The 23006-nt window shown below is 33.5% G+C and overlaps 2 protein-coding genes across 3 annotated transcripts; both read right to left on the bottom strand.

The window, feature by feature from the left end:
* Positions 1-142: 142 nt before the first annotated feature.
* On the bottom strand, positions 143-469 carry LOC127793186 (uncharacterized). The gene has a single exon (XM_052324018.1). The coding sequence runs from the start codon at positions 467-469 to the stop codon at positions 143-145; it is 327 nt and encodes a 108-aa protein (XP_052179978.1).
* A 1382-nt stretch (positions 470-1851) lies between these two features.
* Positions 1852-6952, bottom strand: LOC127796972 (probable L-type lectin-domain containing receptor kinase S.5). 2 transcript variants are annotated; one of them, XM_052329377.1, is made up of 6 exons: positions 6327-6952; positions 6127-6204; positions 5551-6013; positions 4054-4352; positions 3181-3891; positions 1852-2991 (listed from the first exon to the last, which is right to left on the bottom strand). In XM_052329377.1, the coding sequence occupies exons 4-6, from the start codon at positions 4322-4324 to the stop codon at positions 2117-2119; spliced, it is 1857 nt and encodes a 618-aa protein (XP_052185337.1). In that variant the 5' UTR covers positions 4325-4352; positions 5551-6013; positions 6127-6204; positions 6327-6952; the 3' UTR covers positions 1852-2116. The 2 variants fall into 2 exon arrangements, with proteins under 2 accessions (XP_052185337.1, XP_052185329.1); XM_052329369.1 differs by having other exon boundaries at positions 4054-6013.
* Positions 6953-23006: the final 16054 nt, after the last annotated feature.

Here is a 23006-nt window from a genome sequence, read left to right as displayed (position 1 = left end):
GATTGATTAATATGTGTGCTGACCAAACAGAACAGAACAAAACAATACACAAGACACCAGTCTCCAATTTCATGACTCAAACTGCATGGCCTTGCGGCCAATTAAAGCGCCGTCAGACAAAATGGACCATCTAGTTAGTTAGTTAGTTGTCAATGGCCGACGGCATGGCATCGTCGTCAAAATTGAGAGCGTAGCTTCGTGGGTCATAGCTAAACTTCATACTTCTCCTCTTCTTCTTGTTCATTTTTCCATCCATGCTCCTAATCCTTCTCATCATCAACATCAAGTAGTTCTTCCACTTTATCATCGCTTTCTGGGTTCCCTTGCTTTCTCTTCTGGTTTCTCCTTCTTCCAGCTGATCCAGCAGATCCCATCCGCCTCTGTTCTTGATCTGCCCACTTAGAATGCAAAGTGGCGGTAAGCATCCACAATCACGTCTTCTAATGACATTCTCTTCTTCATCTTCCATCTCTTCCAATGGTAAACTTTTCCTAATAGTAGGCCAGACAAGAGAAATCTAGAGAGGGAGAAACCGAGAATCGTTTTTGGTAAACGATAACACAGATGAATTCGATATCTTGAGTTTTATGTATCGTCCTCAATTATTACTCCTTCAGGTTAAGAGTTTTGTTCTGATTCCCATTTATGTACTTGAATTCAGTGACCAATTATGATTAGCATAGGAATTGAATTCAGTAATCATAATTAAGATAGAATTAGGTTATTTAAGAATAGGATTTTAAATCTATTCATTATAAATTTAATAGTGTTAAATTATAAAATTTAGAAATATAAAAAAAAAAATCTAAAAATTATATATTCAAATATCTTTTATATTTTCTCATAAAAGAAAAAAATCTTTCATATTTATATTTATCCAAATAACTCAATAAGTATACACGAAAAACCCAAAAAGAATAGTTATAATTTATCCATAAAATCAGAAAATTTATTGCCAATTTGAATTTTAAAAGTGAGAATTTTTTGGAAAAAAATAAATTATTTTCCTACTATTTTTGTAATGAAAAGTCTATTCAATTCTTTTCAAATTTGAATAAACATTTTCTACTTGAATTCAGTAACAAATCATAATTAGACTAAAACTTGAATTCATTGACCAATTTTAATTAACTTATAACTGAGATAGGACAGGCAGAAATATGATAAGGATTTAAGCTCTAATTAATATGTGACAGGGAGGTAGGTTAATAGATATTTGGTCTTTTTTTTTTTGTTAGAATGGGCAGCTCAATGGTAATTCACGAGGCAAATAAGTATTCATATATATATATATATATATTTCATAGCTCTATTGATGGTTAGTATTTTGACCTTTGATGCAAAGGCACTGAATTTCTGTATTTTAAGAATTAAATTGTTATTGAGAGAGCTTAAGAAATTAATCTCCTCTAGTTATGGTGTATTTTAGGGAATAATATTACTGTTTTACAATGAATAAGTGATAGGTGTAGCAAATTAAGGATAATGAACATCCTCATCGTCATCGTTATCAAAGAAATCAAGAAAGAAAATTTCAATCTATTATCTTTCCCTGTCTTTACTCACCATGCGTGCAATACTTTTGAATTGATGGATATGCAACGTAAATCCATACATATCCATCTCGAGTCCTGATCTTCATCAATTTTGAATACCCCTTTTGATAACAATTGGAAATCTCATCTCATCTCATCTCATCTCATCTCTCATGCATGCTCAAGTTCATGCTTTGTTTTTCCCGATAGTTAATCCATTAGCATAGCATCAAACATAAATATCGTTTTTTTTTATTTACCTTTTTATTTTGCAATACGGGATCAAGAGGCATGTGGAATAATTAAACTCTGTCTGGGTAACTTCCATTCAAATACGTGTATTTTGTTGTACTTGTCCATCAATATCTTAAAAATCCACAAATGACTGTAACTAACATGATGAAAGAGCAGTATTTACAGTATAGTTTGTATAAAACTTGAAGGGAAGAGAAGAAAAATTTGCTTTGAAGTTTGAAGTTTGAGGTTTGAAGCCTGAAGCCAGGGAGAGGATGGATTGGAGCTTGCAGTGCCATTGCGACTAATTAATCTGCTGCAGGGCTTGTCCTCCACTCCGTTGTCTGTCACAGCTCAAACCTAGCTTCAGTCTCATCAGGCAATGACTCAGTGTAGCCTCCACAAGAACCAGTGTTGGTGCAATTGGAGCAAAGATCAGTGGTGGTCGTCGTGGTGGCAAAAGAAGACCGGAAGGACAGCCGCACGGAGCTCGGCCGAGTCTCTGGCAGCTCCATGAGAGGCTCATCAGGGTTCATTAAGATGTGAACCACCTTCCTCATCCTAGGCCTCAACATGAAATCTGGATGCAAACAAGCCAGACCCACAAACAAAGCCCTTTTCACTTGTTCCTCGTCATAATTTTGGCCCTGCAGCTGTTTGTCCGCACAGTTCAGCAATGCCCCTGTTTCCTGCAAATCCCACACACTGTCCACCAGGCTGTTTTCTTCCATGATCCCTCTTGATCTTTTCCCACACACCAGTTCCAGCACCACCATTCCAAAGCTGTACACATCCGATTCGGGTGTGGCCCTCCCGGTGAAGCTGACTTCCGGGGCCAAGTAGCCGGGAGTCCCGGCTATCATGGTTGTGACCGAGGCTGCGTCTTGGAGTAGTAATCTTGCCAGCCCGAAATCGCCTAGATGCGCATTGTAGTCTCCATCCAGCATCACATTGTTTGGCTTCACGTCTCTGTGAACAACGGGGTTGCCACACTCTTCGTGTAGGTAGACTAGAGCCGACGCTAATCCTACCAGTACCTTGTGTCTGGTTGGCCAGTCAAGGAATTCGTCCTTGCCAATGAACCGGTCAAGGCTGCCATTTGGCATGTATTCATAGACTAGGAGGAGCTGGTCGCGGTCATGGCACCAGCCTTGGAGCTGCACTATGTTTTTGTGCCTGAGGCGCCCAATCGTGCAAATTTCAGCCAAGTACTCTTTCTCACCTGCAACAGCCAGAAAAGGGGCGCCTTTGCCATATGAGCAGACAGCTCCAAGCATATTTGCAATCAATTTGGGATTTATACATACATACATACATACATATATATATATATGATCCAAGCAGAGAACCGGGAAATCAATTAAAGGTGCCGCAAATAGCGATAAAAGAAAGCAAGAGTGAAGTTTGTGACCTTGTTTTGATGTTGAAGAAATCTTCTTGACTGCAATGGTGGTAGGAGGATTGGATTTGGATATGACGCCTTTGTAAACGCTTCCAAAACCGCCAGTTCCCAGAAGATTTTCCTTCCTGAAGTTGCGAGTAGCCTCTGAAAGTTGTCGATAAGAAAACAGTTTGGGGCCATTGGCTACTGCTATTAGTGCCTCAATATCATCTTTTCTTGCTATCCTCTCCATTTTGCTCTTCCGAGCTGTGAGGATGAAGGGGGTAGCAACTATTGCAGCAAGCAACAGCACCGCGCCAATTATGATGTAAACTACACCAAACATCTTTGGCTTTTCCTCGAGAGATTCTTTAGGCAACCGGGCAGTTGTGAAATTCCATGAAAGGATTTGATGAGTTTCTCGAAGAGTTCCAGTTGCTGCTGCGAACCCCATGTAGACATTGCTCGGAACAGTGTGTTGCAACTTCATCGTATGATTCAGAAAACTCGCTAGGGGCTCCCCGGCATATGCCACATAGATCTGCAGCCGTTTGCTCCATCCATCGTATTCAATCATGACAGTAATTTCCCTTCCACTTTTGAGTTGAATGCCTGTACCGTTGAGGCTCTTAAAAGCAACTGGTTCCTCTATGCTGACTGTGTCAATTGCAATATGGTTTGCATCCGGTTCGTCTTCATTCTTGTATGTGTCAAACTCGACAGCCAGTTGACGAAGGACACCTGTACTCCAAGATAAAGCAAACAATTTCTATGAGATTAACAGCCATGGGGATCATCAAATCAAGTAAATCAGCACGAACAGCCATCTTAAGTAGGATAATTTGAAAGATCGTCATTTTTGTACAGGGAACATACTTTTTGAAGAAACAGAAAATTGTTTACCTTGAGTCGACTGATCAAAGATTCCCATGTAGGATCCGAAGCTCTTTGATGGTGAGGGATTACTATCCTGTGCCAAAACGAATGCCATTCCATCACCAGATATCGATGCATTATGTTCGACCAGGATCCTAATGGTGAAGGTGGTGCAGATATATGCCGGCCAAGCAAGGACAGGGACATGGTATAAAACTCTTCCAATCTGGTTAACTGGTGTGCTTGGATCAGGTGGTGTGATGCTCAAACTTCCATTGCCCACTGAAACTGATCCCATGCAGATCAAGTTGCCGGTTTTGCTGCAGCTGCCGGAATCAAAAGATGGGAACGAAACGTTGAAGGGCTCCATACAGCTGAAAGAAGAAGATGGGAAAAGCATGCCCCAGAGGATGAAAACTAGTAACATGGCTGCGTTTGAGAGCCCCCCCCTTACTCCAGTTATGTGGATAAATATAAGTTGGGAAAAGGAGAAGGTCGTCAACTGGTTGATGTTTGTTCTGTTTGTAGTGCTTGTTTCTAGCATTGAATTTGTGGGTTCAATAGTATCAAGGAATTCGGATATCCTCCCTTTTGTATGTTGAAGAGATGCTAATTCTTGGCTCTTTTTTGAATGTTGGAAAACGACTAATAGATTATATATATACATAGCTGATTCCCATTCAAACAAGGAGAATAGAAGGCAAGGAGAAAGGAGTCAAAAAGGAATACAGAGAGTTAGAATTGTGTTGTATTTAGAAGTGAATGATCCTAGCTTCAAGGTTAGTCTACTGTTTTCAGATTGCGCAAATTGCTATTCTCTTTCAGGGTGGAAATTCCATATATCAGATCATAATTTCAAACATACCAACTTGAGGTGCACCCATATATGTTTCGTTTAAAGTGCGAAATGTGTTGCCAGATTGCCATGGTTTATTCTTTAACAGTGTAATCCGCGGATTCAAAGACCATTTCTGTGGCCATGATTATCATCATCAAGCAAGCTTCCATTTCTTCAAGGGGGAGGGGACGGGGGAGGGGACGGAGGAGTGTCTTTCCTCAAACCATGCATGCACCAAAACTTAGTTTTGAATACATTATCAACACAGAACTGGGTTGCGACGGGAAGCATCAAAAGCATGAGTTTAGAGGCTGGTTCACATTTAGTAAAATTAAAAAAGAAGATGGCAATTCTACAAAATCGAAAAAGGTCTACCTGTACCAGTCACTCGCCTTGCTTTAAAAGAGTCTGGAAGAGAATGCATTATTTTCATGCATAATTTTTTTATTCTTAATTAAAAAAGAAAAAAGGTTCAAACCAAGACCCTAAACCCCATCACTTCTCAACGACAATGATGGAACCTGACCAAAACATTTAGTGTAAATTCATCTTAAATGATGGAACCTGGTATCATCCCACGAGGCGTCACCATCAGGAAAATGCACCTCCCCAATATATAGATGGTTAAAAACACATCCATTTCCCTGTATCGTGCCCGTCAAGTTATAACAAGAGAACTATTATACCTCTTAAATCAGGATTTTTGACCCGTCATGCACCTCATTTTTCAGCCAGCACCACTCGTACAATCACGCACGCATTTAAGAAAAGTGAGTGATGGAATGGGTCTCTCCAAATGGGTAAATTTGTACAGAGGCAGCCATATATATGGCGCCTCCTTGCTGTCGCCGACGACGAGAAGGGTGAGGACGACGGAGCCGACGACGAACTGAGGCTCCGACACACCGACCGATCTGCAGCTCACCTGATAACCTATTACACAAGAAAGCAAACCGATGTGCATCAAAATGAAATAATTAAACTCATTGGTTAATTCAACGAGGATGATCTTGGTCCTGCAATAAAATTATTTATTTCTCCCTTCCACAAACTCTCCATGGTGGCAAAGGAAAATCTAGCCTCTGTCTCTCTCTCACAATCTGAATCACCACTGTCCATGCTTCCCATAGCCTTCAACCCTCTAGGCCTCTGCACCCATCAACATCCAAATCAAATCTGTGATTGTTCTTTACAACAACAATTTCTGCAGAAAATAAATCTAAAATAGGGATGAATTTTTTGGATTCTAAAACGAAGATTACCTTCCTCGAAGCCTTCTTCTCCCTCACCTCATACCTCTCCAGGGAAAGATCATTTAACCATGTCCCTGGGCTCACCAACTAACCCAAAAAAAATCGATTCGAATTTCAAAGATCAGAACAGCAGAAATCAAGACAAACCCAATTCAAAAAACAACTTTTCGCTTCATGGGTATGAATTAGAATTGGTGCGGAGAAATTACAAGCAAGGTTTTCTGGACAATCTCGGCCCTCCTCTTAGGCCTCTGGGGAAGCCTACACCCTTTCATGGAGGCGCGGGCGGCGGACGAAACCCGATCGGGTTTGAGGACGGAAACCACCGCCCGGACGTCTCTGGTCCTTGCTCGACGGACCGCCATATATCGTCGACCGCTCGACGCTCCTGCATGGCGACCACCATCGCCGGCCGACCACTCGACGCTTCCTCTTGCATCGCGACCATCGGCCTCTCTCCTTGCTCCGTTGCAACCGACCTCGCCTCGCCGTCGATCTGCCTTCGCCGGTCTCTGTTTCCTCCCTTCCTGCCCAATTAATTGGATTAAACCCGATCGGGTTTCATCCCATCCACATCCCTCTTCTTCGTCGCACGCTGCCCAGCTCGGTGCAGAGAGGAGTGCATTATCAATTTCTTTTGCATGTGTTTGATTATTGATCTAGTAGATCCCATCCATCTCCGTTCTTGCTCTGCCCACTTAGAATGCAAAGTGGCCATAAGCATCCACAACCACGTCTTCTAATAACAAACATTCTCTTCTTTATCTTCCATACAAGAGAAATCAAGAGAGGGAGAGATCGAGATTCATTTTTGGTACGTGGTAACATAGATGATTCCGATATTATTCTCAATTACTATTCCTTTAGGTTAAGATCGAGTTTTGTTCTAGTTCCCATTTATGTATTTGAATTCAGTGACCAATTATGATTAGGATAGGAATTAAATTCAATGTTCATAATAATTAAAATAGGATTGATAGGGCATCTTATGAAGAGGATTAGATGATTTACGACTAGGATTTGCCCTTTGAATTTATATTATTATTGTTTGATATGCTCAATAATAATAATAATAATAATATGAAGTGTTTGGTTAAATATCATTGTAATTTGTATACTTAAATATAAAAACACATTTTAGTGCAAAGAGTTAGCTTGGCCGTTGGCGGAATGGGGCTAGATTTTTTAGCCTTGGTAACGCAAGGCAGTAATAAGCACACAAAGACTGAATTTCCTTAAAATAAATTGGCCAAGGAGATCAATTAGAGGAGCTTTCAAATTAAATCTCCATCTACTAATAATAATTAGTTACGCTTTATTTTAATGATAATAATTAATAACGTATCACACATTTATAATGAATTAATGAGCAACGTACTTAAAATCAGTACATAAATTTAATTTCGATCACACTTCTTAAAATGTGGTACCATCATGCATGACACTCACTGGCCAAGATTTTTTTGCTTTTATTCTCTCGATCTTTTCATAACCTAGTTATTATATTAGAGAAGAAATTAAAAATGAATTGAAAAAAAAAAAAAAATAAAGACAATTGATAAACCATATATAAGCAAATGAATAACATATTCTTTAATTTACAACACACTTAGTTGGCATGTAATTATTAACCATCATGCTAGAGATGTCAAAAGGGTCGGTCCGAGTCAGCCCACGGGCTTTTTAAAAAGGCCGGGCCCGGCCAGCCCGTGGGCTAGAGGGCCGGGCCCTTAGCCCACAGGGCCTAGCGAGCCGGGCTTGGTGGGCCCGACCTTTTTTTTTATATTTTTTAAATAATTTTTTTAAAAATAATATATATAATATATACATATATAAATATCAAAATAATATATATATAAAAATTATTTTTTTCTTTTAAAAATATTTTTCATCTTAATTCTTAAGTTTTAAATATTATTTCATCATTTTATATTTTAAAATTCTATATGCCTTATAAATTTTTTTGTGAATTGATATAAAAATAATAAATTGATGGTTATTATTTATATATATTGTGAAATTAAATTTTTTTAATATCCAATATCAATAATTATTAAAGAATAACAAAATAAAAAAAAATGAGTAACGGCCTAAATGATTGGCCCATAAGGGCTTCATGGGCCTGGCCCAACAGGCCACGGGCCGGGCCGTGGGCCCAATTTCTTTGGCCCGACCCGGCCCCTTTTGACCAGTAACGGGCCGGGCCAAAGCCCAGCCTGTCCCAGGCTGGGCCTGGCGGCCCGCGGGCCGCTCGACCCTTTTGACACCTCTACATCGTGCACGATGCTGGCCAAGTTTTTGGTTTTGGAAACCCTCCCTTTCTTGTTATTGTTAGATAGATAAGAAACAACTCAATTTAATTAAACATTAAATTAAATACCCAAAGAAAAAGAAATTAAATTAAATAAACCGTAAGTCATTAGAATAATAAATCCATCAAAAATGATGCATTGCGAGATGGCTGCCAATTAACTTAAGTTAACAGCGTCGAACTTTCCGTCGCACACACCACAGCATACACATACCAGCCTTGGGGTAATTGATTTCAATTGATTTTATTGTTTTTTAGAATTTTTATATATATACAAGACGTTATACAGATTAACAGACAGACTTATAGAATAGGGGTTAAAAGACTAAAATATTCTTGTCCACATTATATTAAAAAAAATACAATCCAATATAGGCAAGAGCATTTTAATCTTTTAACCCTCGTTCTGTAAACCTGTTTAGTTCTCAAGAATTTTCTATATAAAATTAGGATAGTCTAAAAAAAAAAAATTTCCTTCAAAACTTGCATTAATAATTTGCATGTAATACTTATTGCATTAGTAATTTGTATTAATAATTTAAAATTTTTAATTGCTTTGAAATAATAAGTACTAATTACGATAAAATTAATAATAAATTTTAAATACATGAGTTTTTCAATGATAATCATGAGTTTTCTAATACATTATTATGTAAATATTAAATATTTAATTAATCCATCAACCAATCAAAAATAGATACTATTTATGAGGAATATGAATAGACACTTAAAGTATTAATTAAGTAAATTATCATTAAATAAAATTTTATCTTTATATACTAAAATAATATATACATTAATAATTTGTATTTAATATTTATTACATTAATAATTTACATTTAGTAATTTTCATTAATAATTTAAAATTTTCAATTACTTTAAGATAATAAATCCTAATTACTGTAAAATTAATAATAAATTTTAAATATATGAGTTTTTCAATGCTAATCATGGATTTTTTAATACATTATTATGTGAATATTAGATATTTAATTAATCCGTCAATCAATCAAAAATAAATATTATTTATGAGGAGTATGAATAGACACTTAAAGTATTAATTAAATCACAAAAAATTATCTATTAAATAAAATCTTATCTTTATATATATAAAAGTATGATAGTTTGAAAAAAAAAATTCCCTCCACAACTTGTATTAATAATTTGTATTTAGTAATTTGCATTAATAATTAAAATTTTTCAATTACTTTGAAATAATAAGTACTAATTATTGTAAAATTAATATTGAATTTTAAATACATGAATTTTTCAATACTAATTATGGGTTTTTTAATACATTATTATGTGAATATTAAATATTTAATTAATCCGTTAATCAATAAAAATAAATATTATTTATGAGGAATATTAATAGACACTTAAAGTATTAATTAAGTTACAGAAAATTATCCATTAAATAAAATTTTATCTTTATATAATATAATAATATATAATATCTTTATATATATATATATAAAAGTATAATAGTTTGCAAAAGAATTTCCCCCCAAAACTTGCATTAATTACTAAAAATAGTAGTAATTAAATGCTTGTGTTTTCTAATAAATTAAAAATTATAATTAAATTAAAAAATTAAGCATGAGTTTTGAATACTATTTATAATATTTATTTATAACTTAATTTTAAACTCCATTAATCTTCTCATCAATTAATTCCTCAATAAATATTTTTTTTATAAATATTATTAATAAAAAATATTTATAATATTATTTTTGATTAATTCCTCAATTATTAAAAAATAAATATTAATATATGAGTTTTTCAATATTAATTAAGATTTAACAGATCACATTTGCAAGACTATATAAGAAAATTAATACATAATGAAAGAAAAATAAGTCAAAATTCATATTTTCAAAATTTTATTATCACTGCAAAAATTAAATTTCAAGATCAAAAATTAAAAATTTCAAATAAATTTTTAATTAACATTGAAAAATCCATGTTTCCTCACATTTAGAAGTTTTAATTTATATTTATATTTATAATTTATAAATAAATATATAATATAATAAATAATTTTATTTTAATAATTAATCAATCACTACCTTTAATTTAATACAAGATCAATATATGAGTTTTTCAATACTAATTAAGATTTAAAATATTATATTTTTAAGACTAATATATAAATTTTTTTAATATTAATTAAAAGTTAATTTTTAAATTTATTGTGATTACACGGGGTGAACACTAGTTTTAATAAAGGAAGCTACTTCTTAAACTAAACAATTTTCCAATCTTTACTTTTTCTAAATAATCTTTTAATTATACACTAAATAAATAAATAAATTTACCAAATAAATACTATAAGTTAACTCCTTTGTCAGTAAGTCAGTGAGTCTTTCACTTGTCAATGTTTTCTTCGCCACTTTGTTTCACCAAACCATCTCTTTGTGGTTGTGGGCCATCCACCTGCACCACTAAATGCTCGGATTCCTCACCACCCTGCTTCTGGGCCTCCAAGGCCTTCTGGGCCTTGAGCCCTTGTAACTTGGAATGGTTGTAGTACACCACGCCCAAAAAAGCAAGCCCATACCCCACCAAATTGAGCGCCGTCACACTGTCCTTGATCACCGACCAGGAGAAGGCGATCAGCACCCAGTCCTTCACCACGCCGCCGACGTTCATCGTCAGCGCCGATGTCTTTCCGACCAGCAGGAAGACGGCGAGGTTCAGCCCGAATGCACACAGGGCGTTGGTCCCGAAGATGAGCAAATCGGGTCTGTGATTCGGGGGCCCCATCAGAACCGGGTACTCCACGAAGAACCACGGAATGGAGAGAAAGACGAAGCAGCATGGCGCTACGTAGTAGAGAGAAGTTATCGGGTTCAGCGTGATGCCTGGAAGGAAGGAATTTTGGCAAATTATTGGCACGCTCCATCGACAACAACGGAATTAGATAACAACTCTTAACGGGATTAGGCCGGGTTAATTACCTTTGGAGTTGAGCAAGATTTGGATCATGACCAAGCGGGTGGCCTCCAAGACGACGGCGGCGAGCTGGATGATGACTCCCAGTGAGTGGAGCTTGGCCTCCCCGTAGGCGGAGACGGCGACGCCGGCGAAAATACAGAGCATGTTGGCCATGGTGGCGCCCTTGAAGGCCTCCTTCTTGAAGAGCACGCCAATGGAGTAAACGGCGACGGGCATGAGAGCCTTGAGCATCTGAATGAAGGAAACGGAGAGGTATATATAGGCGGCGTTAGAGAGCCAGAGCGAGAGCGAGTAGAGGGCGCCGATGGGGACGACGGAGGAGAGGTAGCGGCTCCGCGACATGGCCACCGGGTCCGCCAGCCGCAGCACGCGGACGGAGAGGAAGGCGAGGGCGGAGCAGAAGGCCATGTGGATCATGGTGAGCGAGATGGGGTGCGGCCAGTTGTAGAGCTTCTTGTCGAGGATGTACTTGTTGTAGACGATGACGGTGAAGCTGAGAAAGATCCAGAGCGTAGTGTGAGCGTAGTGTAAGCGTAGGAGAGTATGATCGTCTTGATCATGCCGTCCGCCATGGTTGCCCTCTGAAAGTCTCTGGATGAGGGCTGCTGCTGCTTTTGGATTTGCAGAGAGGAGTGAGAATATGAATGGAAGCAGCAGATTGGAATTCTAATTTAACATTGGAACTTCTGTCTTTTTAAGAAGTTAATTGAGTTCTAAACACAATTAATGTACTTGTTAATAGATAATTATAAAGAAATAAATAAATGAAAAAAATATCTATTGTTCTGTATTATATATAGAGCAAGTAATTCTAGATAGATGATGATGCGTACAATTAATTAATGATTTGACATATAAAATATAAATATAAAAAATAAAAGTTAAAATATATATATATAGGTTTATCAAATTTTTTATTTATATTTAATATATTTGATAGAAATTTTATTTGATTGGGTTTATTTTTTCAAAGCTTAACATAACAAAGTTAAATTATTATGTGTATGTATATGACAAGAAAACAATCTGTTATAGTACTTTTGATTTTTTCTTACGTATTAATTTATTTTTTTGGTGAATATACCGCACCTACAAGACTGTCACTATACCTATATTTTTATAAAATACAAACTTTTATTCATAAAATTCAATTTAGATACTAATATAAGATTTTTTTTATTCCCACTTAATATTAAGCACCAGTAGCTCATCACTATTCCATCAATTCAATCTGTTCGAAATATTTACTTATTAAGTCACACTATTAATCAATTAATTAATGTTCAAAACAAATCGTAAAACTACTTTTAATCTTTTCAAAATCTTAAAATTCATCAGATTGATGCTCATCCCACCCAATTCTTATCTTTTCTAAATATTTTCTTACGCCCAATATTAGTCAATGAAGATATGTAATATATATATATATATACATGCACTTGAATAAAGTGTACAGTTAAGTAATTATATATATAATTACTTTTTTATTTTTAAATATTGAAAATAATATAATAATTTAATACAATAGTTAAGATTTCTGATTTTTTATTGAGTTTACTATTTAACTACAACCTGTAATTTTGTTAATGCATGGATAATTTTTTTATTTTTTTAAATACTTAGTTTTATTTTTTTATTTTTTTCCATCATAAATTTACTTTTTATAAGTCCAGAAAAATGTAATTAATATATTTGATAGAAATTTTATTGATTGGGTTTATTTTTTGAAAGCTTAATATAATAAATTTAATTATTTTTTCAAAGCTAAAATACAATCTGTTATACTTTTGATTTTTTTTTTGTATTAATTCACATCAGGAGGACCAGGATTATTATTTATTTAATGCTAGAAACAAAACATAAAGCTAAATTTAATAATTTTAAAACTTAATTTTTACCAGAAGCTCATCCCCGTGCCCATCAATTCAATCTGTCCGAAATATTTGCTTATTAAGCCACACCATTAGTCAATTAATTAATGCTCAAAACAAATCGTAAAGCTGCTTTTTTTAACACGTACAAAATCTTACGACTCATCATATGCTCATCCCATCCATTCATATCTTTCTTAAATTTTTCTTTAACCTCAATAGAACTGTAAATGAGTTAAGTTGCTCGTGAGTTACTACTCGACTAGATAAAAGTTCATTCGAGCTCATTTTTCAGAGCTTGTTTAATAAATGAGTTAACTCTATGTTAGGCAAAATTCAATTCGATAAGGCTCGTGAGCTGTTCGATTATAGATTCGTGAGTTAGTTCGTATAAAAATTTATAAATAATTTAATATATATTTTAATTTTTTTATATATTTATTTAGATTACTTACAAAATTATATATTTTAAGTAATTTTATTAAAAAAATATGTGTAGAAAAGTTATAATATTTCATGAATTTATATAATTATATACTAAATATTAAAATTCTTGAATAAATTTATCATTAATTTAATTTATTATTTATTTTATTAAATAAAATTAAAACTCACTAATGCGATTTAAGCTCGTGAGCTTTATGCGAGTCACAAGATACTCGGCTTGATTATAAAATGAATATACTCATTTATAAATGAGTTAAGTTTAATCTTTTCAAAGCCTAACTAGATTACAGTCCTAAATCCAAATATTAGTTAAGGAAGATATATATATGCATAATTTGATAATCAAATAAGATATGACAATATGCATATCATAATGGCAGAAAAATCTTTACATAGATTCTAAATCTGAACAAATTATGAAATATTTTCAATTTAACATGAGAAACGACTTGAGAATCAAGTCAAATCTTGAATTAATTGTTATTCAAACATTCATCCAGTGGCTGAAATATACAGAATTAATTAATACTGATCGTGTAGATTATATTTTATCCTTCTTGTTTGTATGTGAGCGAATTTTCAAACGTTTTTACTAATATGTGCGAATAACTAGCCATGAAATAATTTCTTACTTTTATTCTTTTAGACCTAATTTATTCTTAGATAACCATAACGTGATAGGTGTCTTTGAAGATTATTTCTATAATATTTTTTTAAAAATTAATTCATATGGAATTATTAAATGACCTTTGAGGTCATTATTAAGATAATTTTTATATTAAAAATATAATTATTGTGCGAAAAATCACCCACTTTCTCTATGAGAAAATTCGATTATGTCTATTATATATATGAATATTTATTTATTTTTGATCAGGATATAGTCTTAAAAATTATATTAAAATAATTAGTTTAATTGAAAAAAATTAGGAATTGAGTTTAATCGGTAGCAAAAACCTGATTTGTAAAAGTGAAATGCTAATTAAACCTAATTGATACAATAACTAACGCAAACAAAAAAAATTCATCACTCATCTAGACTGGTTCCCGTAGAATGCAACGTTTAATTAATCATCAATCATATGCATGCTCAAGTTGGTGCTTAATTTGTTTTTCCCACTAACTAATGCATTAGCATAGCATAGCATAGCATAGCGCCAAATTAAGAACCCAAAAAGAAAAACCACCAGTTAGTCAGTGAAGTGGCCTAAGTTTACTTAATATTCAAATTAAGTCACAAAATCCTCAGAGCCAATTAGCAATGCTAATGATCATTATCAAGCCAATTCTGCTAGAAGAACTGGAACCCTAATTAAAGTGGATAACTAATTAACATAAACTTCACCCTCAAGCCAATCAAAACTACTGCTCATCATCTAATCAAATCCTTAAACTTAATTGCAAACAACATCCATCAAACACATTCATTTAGTAGTCAAAGCCCTGCATTCTCAAGCACACTGCGCTAGCTGCTCTGCCGCTGCTACGACTACTTCAACTACATCGGAACCATCATCTCCGCTGCCGGTGCCGCCATGGGAGCTTCCTTCACCATCATCTTCATCTTCATCTTCATCTCCTTCTTCTTCGCCTCCAACTTTAACCAAAGCAAAACAGAGCTTCGACTCCTTTCTGAAAGCCCAAACCTGCACCACCATGCCTTGTCGGAGCTTGTTCTTCGACACAACCTTGTTCCAACCCGACACCAAATTGTACGTCGAAGTCACGCTGCCGGATTTCTTCGCCATGCTCCACTTCTTCAAGCTCACGCCACCCTCGAATCTGCTCGACGGCCCGATTACCATCGTCTTAATGTCCTGCAGATCCGACCCGTTCCGAGAATCCAGCAATTGCAGCTCTTCTTCAGTCAGAAATAATTCTTTCTGAATTTGGCTTTCCGGCATTGACAAGCGGCCATGCTGAGAGCTCACGTCGGTTTTGTATAATTCTTTCTGAATCACCAAAATCGGATTCGACCCGTTCATCCTTTCCATCCTTTGCCGGAGCTTTTCCGGAAGTTGCGGTTCCGGCAAAGGAGCCGAATCTATCTCCTCCTCCTTTTTCTTCTTCGTCTTCTTAGGCCTGGTTTTTGCTTCGTGATCGTCAGCCTGTCCAGCGTCGCAGTGCTTTCTTTTTCCAGAACCCTTTTCCGGTTTCTTCTCCATCTCCGATGAATTTTTCGGCTCCAACAACCCAAGCTCGTATGCGTCTACATCATCATAATTCTGGAGTCTAAAAATGCGTCTGATTATCTCAAGCCTCTCGTTACCCTTGAGCTTACCCAGGAGCTTCTTTAAATCATCTTTGTACTTGTCTGTGAAGGCGACAAACTTGGCAAAATTGCCGTCTGGGTCCTCCACCATCATCCTCGACATCAACAGAGAGAGAAAGGGACTCTTTATCTTGTTTGGATTTCAAGAAAATAAACCAATCAGGGTGATCAAGAGAACAGAGAACTATGCACTTTTGCCTCAAGTCTGCGCCTAAGTAAATATATATATATATACATGCATATATAGCTAATAGCTTGAGAATCAAGTTACTCAAGTATTCCAAAGATATGAGGAGAAATCTGGATACAATTCTAAATCTAATGGAATTAGGAAATGAATTCAAATGACAGAGCTATTTTATTTTTTATTTTTTGTTTTTATTGGGATAAATTTTTTATTAGTAGTACAATTATTATATTGGCATTACACCCATACAACGCAGATCCAAAAATTTATATAAACAGAGACCGAAATTTTTTTTTGAGATATAGAATTACACATCACAGATTTTAGGTGGGTTGTAATTTTTTTTTACTAGATTATTATTAAAAAAAATTACATTAAAAAATTAATTTTATATATTAAAAATTAATCTTTTTATATAAAAAATAATTTTAATTGTGAGCTGCCTGGGCTCATCTATCCGCCACTGCACCCACATCTGAAGAAATCAAATCTAAATCTAATTAAACGTAGGTAAATGTAATACATGGATATTCATTTATTTACTATTAGAAATTGGCCCATTTAGCATTTTATTGCAAAAGTGACCACTGAACCAACCCAGCTATTTTACTTTTGTTTCTACTTTTTTTTTTCTTTTTTTAAATAATGAAAAAAATAATATAATAATTTAAGACAATAATTAAGATTTGTGATTTTTTATTGAGTTTACTATTTAACTACAACCTGTAATTTTGTTAATGCATGGATACTTTTTTTTTATGATTTTAAATTTTATTTTTTTCCATCATAAATTTGCTTTTTATAAGTACAGAAAAATGGTAATTAATACATTTGATAGATATTTTATTTGATTGGGTTTATTTTTTTAAAGCTTAATATAATAAATTTTAATTATTGTGTATATGAGAAACTAGAATACAACGTGTTATAGTACTTTAATTTTTTTCTCTCATCAGTATTAATTCATTTTTGGCGAATATACTACAGCTGCAAGACTGCCACTATATCATCTATCCATATTAGAAGGACCAGGATTATTATTTATTTAATGTTAGAAACAAAACATAAAGTTGAATTTAATAATTTTAAAACTTAATTTTTACCGGAAGCTCATTCCCATCCCCATCAATTCAATCTATCCGAAATATTTGCTTATTAAGCCATGCCATTAGTCAATTCCAAAATCTTAAAACTCATCCTATTCATTCTTATCTTTCCTAAATATTTTCTTATGCCCAACATTAATTAATGAAGATATATAATATATACACACACTTGAATAAAATGTACAGATAAGTAATTATATATATATATATATAATTTGAGAATTAAGTAAGATATGACAATATATATGCATATGATGATGGCGGAAAAATCTGCACAGGAATTCTAAACTTAATTGAATTAGAAATATTATCAAATATTTTCAATTTAACATGAGAAATAATTTGAGAATCAAGTCAAATATATTCATATTCCGTCACTAAATTGGCAACAGACCCATCGCAAAATAAATTTAGCGATGACTTTAATGACAGACGTGTTCCATCGCTGATTTAGCGACGAATTTTTGAATTTAGAGACAGAAATAATCTATCGCTAAATCTCAAAATTCTTGTAGTGATCAAACATTCATCTGGTGGCTGAAATATAAAAATTTAATGTTAATCACATACTTAGACTATATATTATCCCTCTTATTTGCATGTGAGCAAATTTTTAAAACTTTTTACAAATATTTTTTTTTTAGAACTTCGTTGAATACGTGAAAATAACTAGCCTAAAGCAATATTTTATCTTTGTTACGTGATAAGTGATTTTGTAGATTATCTCTATAATATTTTTTAAAAATTAATTCACATGGAATTATTAATTGGCCATTTAGATTATTATTAAGATAATTTTTATATTAAAAATATAATTATTCTGCATACATCACCCACTTTCTCTTTTGAGAAAATTTGCTTACTTTTAGTACATGGATACTTATTTATTTTCCATCAGGATATTGTCTTAAAAATCATATTAAAATAATTAGTTTGATTAAAAAATTAGGAATTGAGTTTAATTGATAGCAAAAACCCAATTTGTAAAAGTGAGATGCAATTTGCAGATAAAAAAATGAAATGCTAATTAAACCTAAATGATACAATAACTAATATAAACAAAATATTCCATAATTCAAAACTACTAATCTATCAAATATCATACATGCAAACAACATGCAGGCCATCAAACCCTAACTGAACCAAGCCTAATTGAACTAGGAAAAGCTTCCAAATATTTTTCAGTTAAACTTGGGATTGCTTAATTGATCAAAACTTAAAACTCAAGTTGTTGGTTGGGGGTGGCTGAATTATAAATTGCATCAATTATCTCCACAAATCTTGGACAGTTGATAAAAAGCAAAATTCGTCACTCATCTATAGACTAGTTCGCATAGAATTAGAATGCAACGTAAATTAATTTCGTCTTTTTTATTTATCTTAATATCAGCGAATTTATAGGCATTTTCACTAGTATTTTGGAAAATCTTGAAATAATAAATTATGAAAATATTTATATCAGAATTGTAATAATTGCACCAATTTTCTCGATTCAAGAATCTATCTATATAAGATTTATTCATTTGACTCTTTAACTGTGATCATCTTCTCGAGTCTTTCTATGTATTATTATTATTATTCTAAATTTTTTTTATCAGAACCAACTTGAATTTGGTGGTATAACTGGGAGAAGAAATTAAGAAAGAATTGGGAAGAAGACAATTAATAAACCATAAGCAAATTAATTAATTTACAACACATCATGCACGATGCTGGCCAAATTTCTGGTTTGGAAACCCTCCCTTTCTTGTTATATTTCAAATGAAAATACTATTAATTTTTGAAATATAATAATGCATTAGAACATTTAATTTTAGAAATCAGATGCTGAGAGTGTTTGTTTCCATATCAAGTCTAAGAAAGCATTTTCCTAAATGTCTCCAACATGGAGGCATATTGTTAGTTAGTGCAAAGAGTTTTGGCCGTTGGCGGAATGGGGCTAGATTTTTTAGCCTTGGCGGCAACACGTACAGTTGATAAACCATATATAAGCAAATGAATAACATATTCTTTAATTTACAACACATGCAGTTGGTACGTAATTATTAACCATCATGCACACGTACGATGCTGGCCAAGTTTTTGGTTTGGAAACCCTCCCTTTCTTGTTATTGTTAGATATATAAGAAACAACTCAATTTAATTAAACATCAAATTAAATACCCAAAGAAAAAGAAATTAAATTAAATGAACCGTAAGTCATTGGAATAATAAATCCATCAAAAATGATGCATTGCGAGATGGATTAACCTGTAATTGGTAAAACTATTGTGAAAACATATTACACAATCATTAATTGGCCTCAGCTCACAACAAGAACAATAATAAGAACCAAAAAAAAACAAAAAAAATAGGTGCATTCAAGATGTTGAATGAAGGCCAAATACTAGCAATTATTTTTAATTTAGTAGTCAAAGCCCTATATTCTCAAGCACACTGCGCTGCTACCACTTCAACTACATCGGAACCATCATCTCCACTGCCCGTGCCGCCATGGGAGCTTCCTTCACCATCATCTTCATCTTCATCTTCATCTTCTTCTCCTCCAACTTTAACCAGTGCAAAACAGAGCTTCGACTCCTTTCTGAACGCCCAAACCTGCACAGCCATGCCTTGCCAGAGCTTGTTCTTCGACACAACCTTGTTCCAACCTGACACCAAATTGTACGTAGAAGTCACGCTGCCAGATTTCTTTCCCATGCTCCACTTCTTCAAGCTCACGTCTCCCTCGAATCTGCTTGACGGCCCGATTACCATCGCCTTAATCTCCTGCAGATCCGACCCGTTCCGTGAATCCAACAATTGCAGCTCTTCTTCAGTCAGAAATAATTCTTTCTGAATTTGGCTTTCCGGCATTGACAAGCGGCCATGCTGAGGACTCACGTCGGTTTTGAATAATTCTTTCTGAATCACCAACACCGGGTTAGACCCGTTCATGTTTTCTATCCTTCGTCGGAACTTTTCCGGCAAAGGAGCCAAATTTATCTCCTCGTTGTCCTCCTCCGCTATGATCTTCTTCGTCTTCTTCCGCCTGGGTGTTGCTTCGTGATCGTCGCCGGCATCACGGCTCATTCGTATACCACAACCCTGTTCGGATTTCTCCTCTTTCTTCGTTGAATTTTCTTGCTTTCGTTCGGATTTAGACACTGATCTTTTAAGCGTACTTTTCGGCTTCTCATCACCAGCATCAAATAAGCGATTGTCAGTAGCAAGAACAGTAGTACTATGATCAGACGGATTTTTCTCGCATGAATTTCTTACTGGGCGCCGAAGCAAGCCAAGTTCGTAAACATCTACGTTATCGTAATTCCGCATCGCGATAATGCGGCGGAGAATCTCCATCTTCTTCTCACCCGCGAGCTTCTTTAAATCATCTTTGTACTTGTCTATAAAGGCGTCAAACTTGGCCAAATTGCCGTCTGGGTCGTCCATCATCAACAGAGAGAAAAAGGAATTCATCTTGTTTGGATTCCAAGAAACTAAACCAGAGTGATCATGAGGAGAACAGGGAACTGTACACTTGAAAGTGTGCGCGTAAGGAAATATATATATATACATGGATAATAGCTTGAGAATCAAGTTATATATATATATATATATATGACGAATTCTAAATCTAATCGAATTAGGAAATGAATTCAAATGACAGAGCTATTTTATTTTTTGTTGGGATAATTTTTTTGTTAGTAGTACAATTATTATTATGTAGGCATCACACCCCACCTCTAAAGAAATCAAATTTAAATCTAATTAAATGTAGGTGCATGTAATACATGAATATTTATTTATTTACTATTAGAAATTGGCCCATTTAGCAGTTTATTGCAAAAGTGACCACTGAACCAACCCAGCTATTTTACTTTTTGTTTCTACTTTTTTTATTTTTAAATATTGAAAAAAATAATATATATAATAATTTAAGACAATAATTAAGATTTGTGATTTTTTATTGAGTTAATTACTATATATTTAACTACAACCTGTAATTTTGCTAGCTAATGCATGGATAAATTTTTTATTTGTATTTAAATACTTAATTTTAAATTTTATCTTTTTAATTTCCATCATAAAATAACTAGCGTAAAGTAATTTTTTATCTTTGTTATGTGATAGGTGACTTTGTAGATTATCTCTATAATATTTTTTAAAAATTAATTCACATAAAATTATTAAATGGCCATTTAGATTATTATTAAGATAATTTTTATATTAAGAATATAATTATTCCGCAGACATCACCCACTTTCTCTTTAAGAAAATTTGCTTACTTTTAGTACATGGATACTTATTCATTTTCCATTAGGATATTGTCTTAAAAATTATATTAAAATAATTAGTTTGATTAAAAAATTAGAAATTGAGTTTAATCGATAGCAAAAACCCAATTTGTAAAAGTGAAATGTTATTTATATATAGAAAAAAAATGAAATACTAATTAAACCTAAATGATACAATAACTAATATAAACAAAATATTCCATATATAATCACTCAAGTCAAAATTACTAATCTATCAAATATCATACATGCAAACAACATCCAGGCCATCAAACCCTAACCCTAACCCAAATTTTTCATATGCTCTCCATGTCAACACTTTGCTGAGAAATAACAAACGTGATTACTTAATTTGTTTGGATTTTGAGAAAAGCTTGTCTAGCCTACATATAGATAAATTTATATATATTTTTAAAAATTCAAGCCTAACATCCCAAGTCCATATACATCTACATTATCAAAATTTTGAAGCCTGAATGTCTCTAATTATCTCTAATTACTTCTTCTTATCCTTGAGTTTCTTTAAAGTTTCTGCATATATTTTTATGAAATCGATAAATTTGCTATCGAAGTCATCCATGATCGTATTCATACTCTTCCTCTTCAAGATCGAGACCATAATTTATTAATTTGGACTCAAAAAATAATAATAATAATAAATCTAAGCCTGATTTATTATTTATATATGTATTTTCAAAACCAAACCTGATTGAAAGACATAGATAAATTTCTATACGTGTTTTCTTCGAAACCGAGCCTGATTGAAACTAGGAAAAGCTTCCAAATATTTTTCTGTTCAACTTGGGATTTCTTAATTGATCAAAACTAAGAGCTACGTACTCAAGTTGTGGGTTGGGGGTGGCTGAATTAATTGCATCAATTATCTCCACAAATCTTGGACAATTGATAAAATGCAAAATTCGACTCTAACTGTGATCATCTTTTTTTTTATTGATAATAATAAAATGTAAATTAATTACTAATTATTGTAAGTCGTCTTTTTTTTTTTATTTATCTTAATATCAGCGAATTTATAGGCATTTTCACTAGTACTTTGGAAAATCTTGAAATAATAAACTATGAAAATATTTATATAAGAATTGTAATAATTGCACCGATTTTCTCGATTCAAGAATCTATCTATATAAGATTTATTCATTTGACTCTAACTGTGATCATCTTCTCAGGTATTTTTATGCATTATTATTATTATTATTATTATTATTATTATTATTATTATTATTATTATTATTATTATTATTATTATTCCAAAATTTCTTATCAGAACCAACTTGAATTGGTGGTATAATTAGTGGGAGAAGAAATTAAGAAAGAATTCGGAAGAAGGCAATCAATAAACCATAAGCAAATTAATGAGAAAACATATTCTTTAATAATTTATAACACGTACACTTGCTAATAACCACTATATATGCACGATGCTGGCCAAATTTCCGGTT

The sequence above is a fragment of the Diospyros lotus genome, chromosome 1 (assembly GCF_014633365.1).
Source record: "Diospyros lotus cultivar Yz01 chromosome 1, ASM1463336v1, whole genome shotgun sequence".
Lineage (NCBI taxonomy): Eukaryota > Viridiplantae > Streptophyta > Magnoliopsida > Ericales > Ebenaceae > Diospyros > Diospyros lotus.
The sequence above is the reverse complement of the archived record's forward strand: the minus strand, read 5'-3'. Positions and strand labels throughout refer to the sequence as shown.

Bases quoted from the DNA above. Each gene is read 5' to 3' on its own strand.
- LOC127793186 (XM_052324018.1), bottom strand. From the start codon at position 469: ATGGAAGATGAAGAAGAGAATGTCATTAGAAGACGTGATTGTGGATGC.
- LOC127796972 (XM_052329369.1), bottom strand. From the start codon at position 4,693: ATGTATATATATAATCTATTAGTCGTTTTCCAACATTCAAAAAAGAGC. The intron at 3,892-4,053 runs GTAAACAATTTT...CTTGGAGTACAG, and splicing joins CTTTGATCAGTCGACTCAAG to GTGTCCTTCGTCAACTGGCT. The intron at 2,992-3,180 runs GTCACAAACTTC...TGGCTGTTGCAG, and splicing joins TTCTTCAACATCAAAACAAG to GTGAGAAAGAGTACTTGGCT.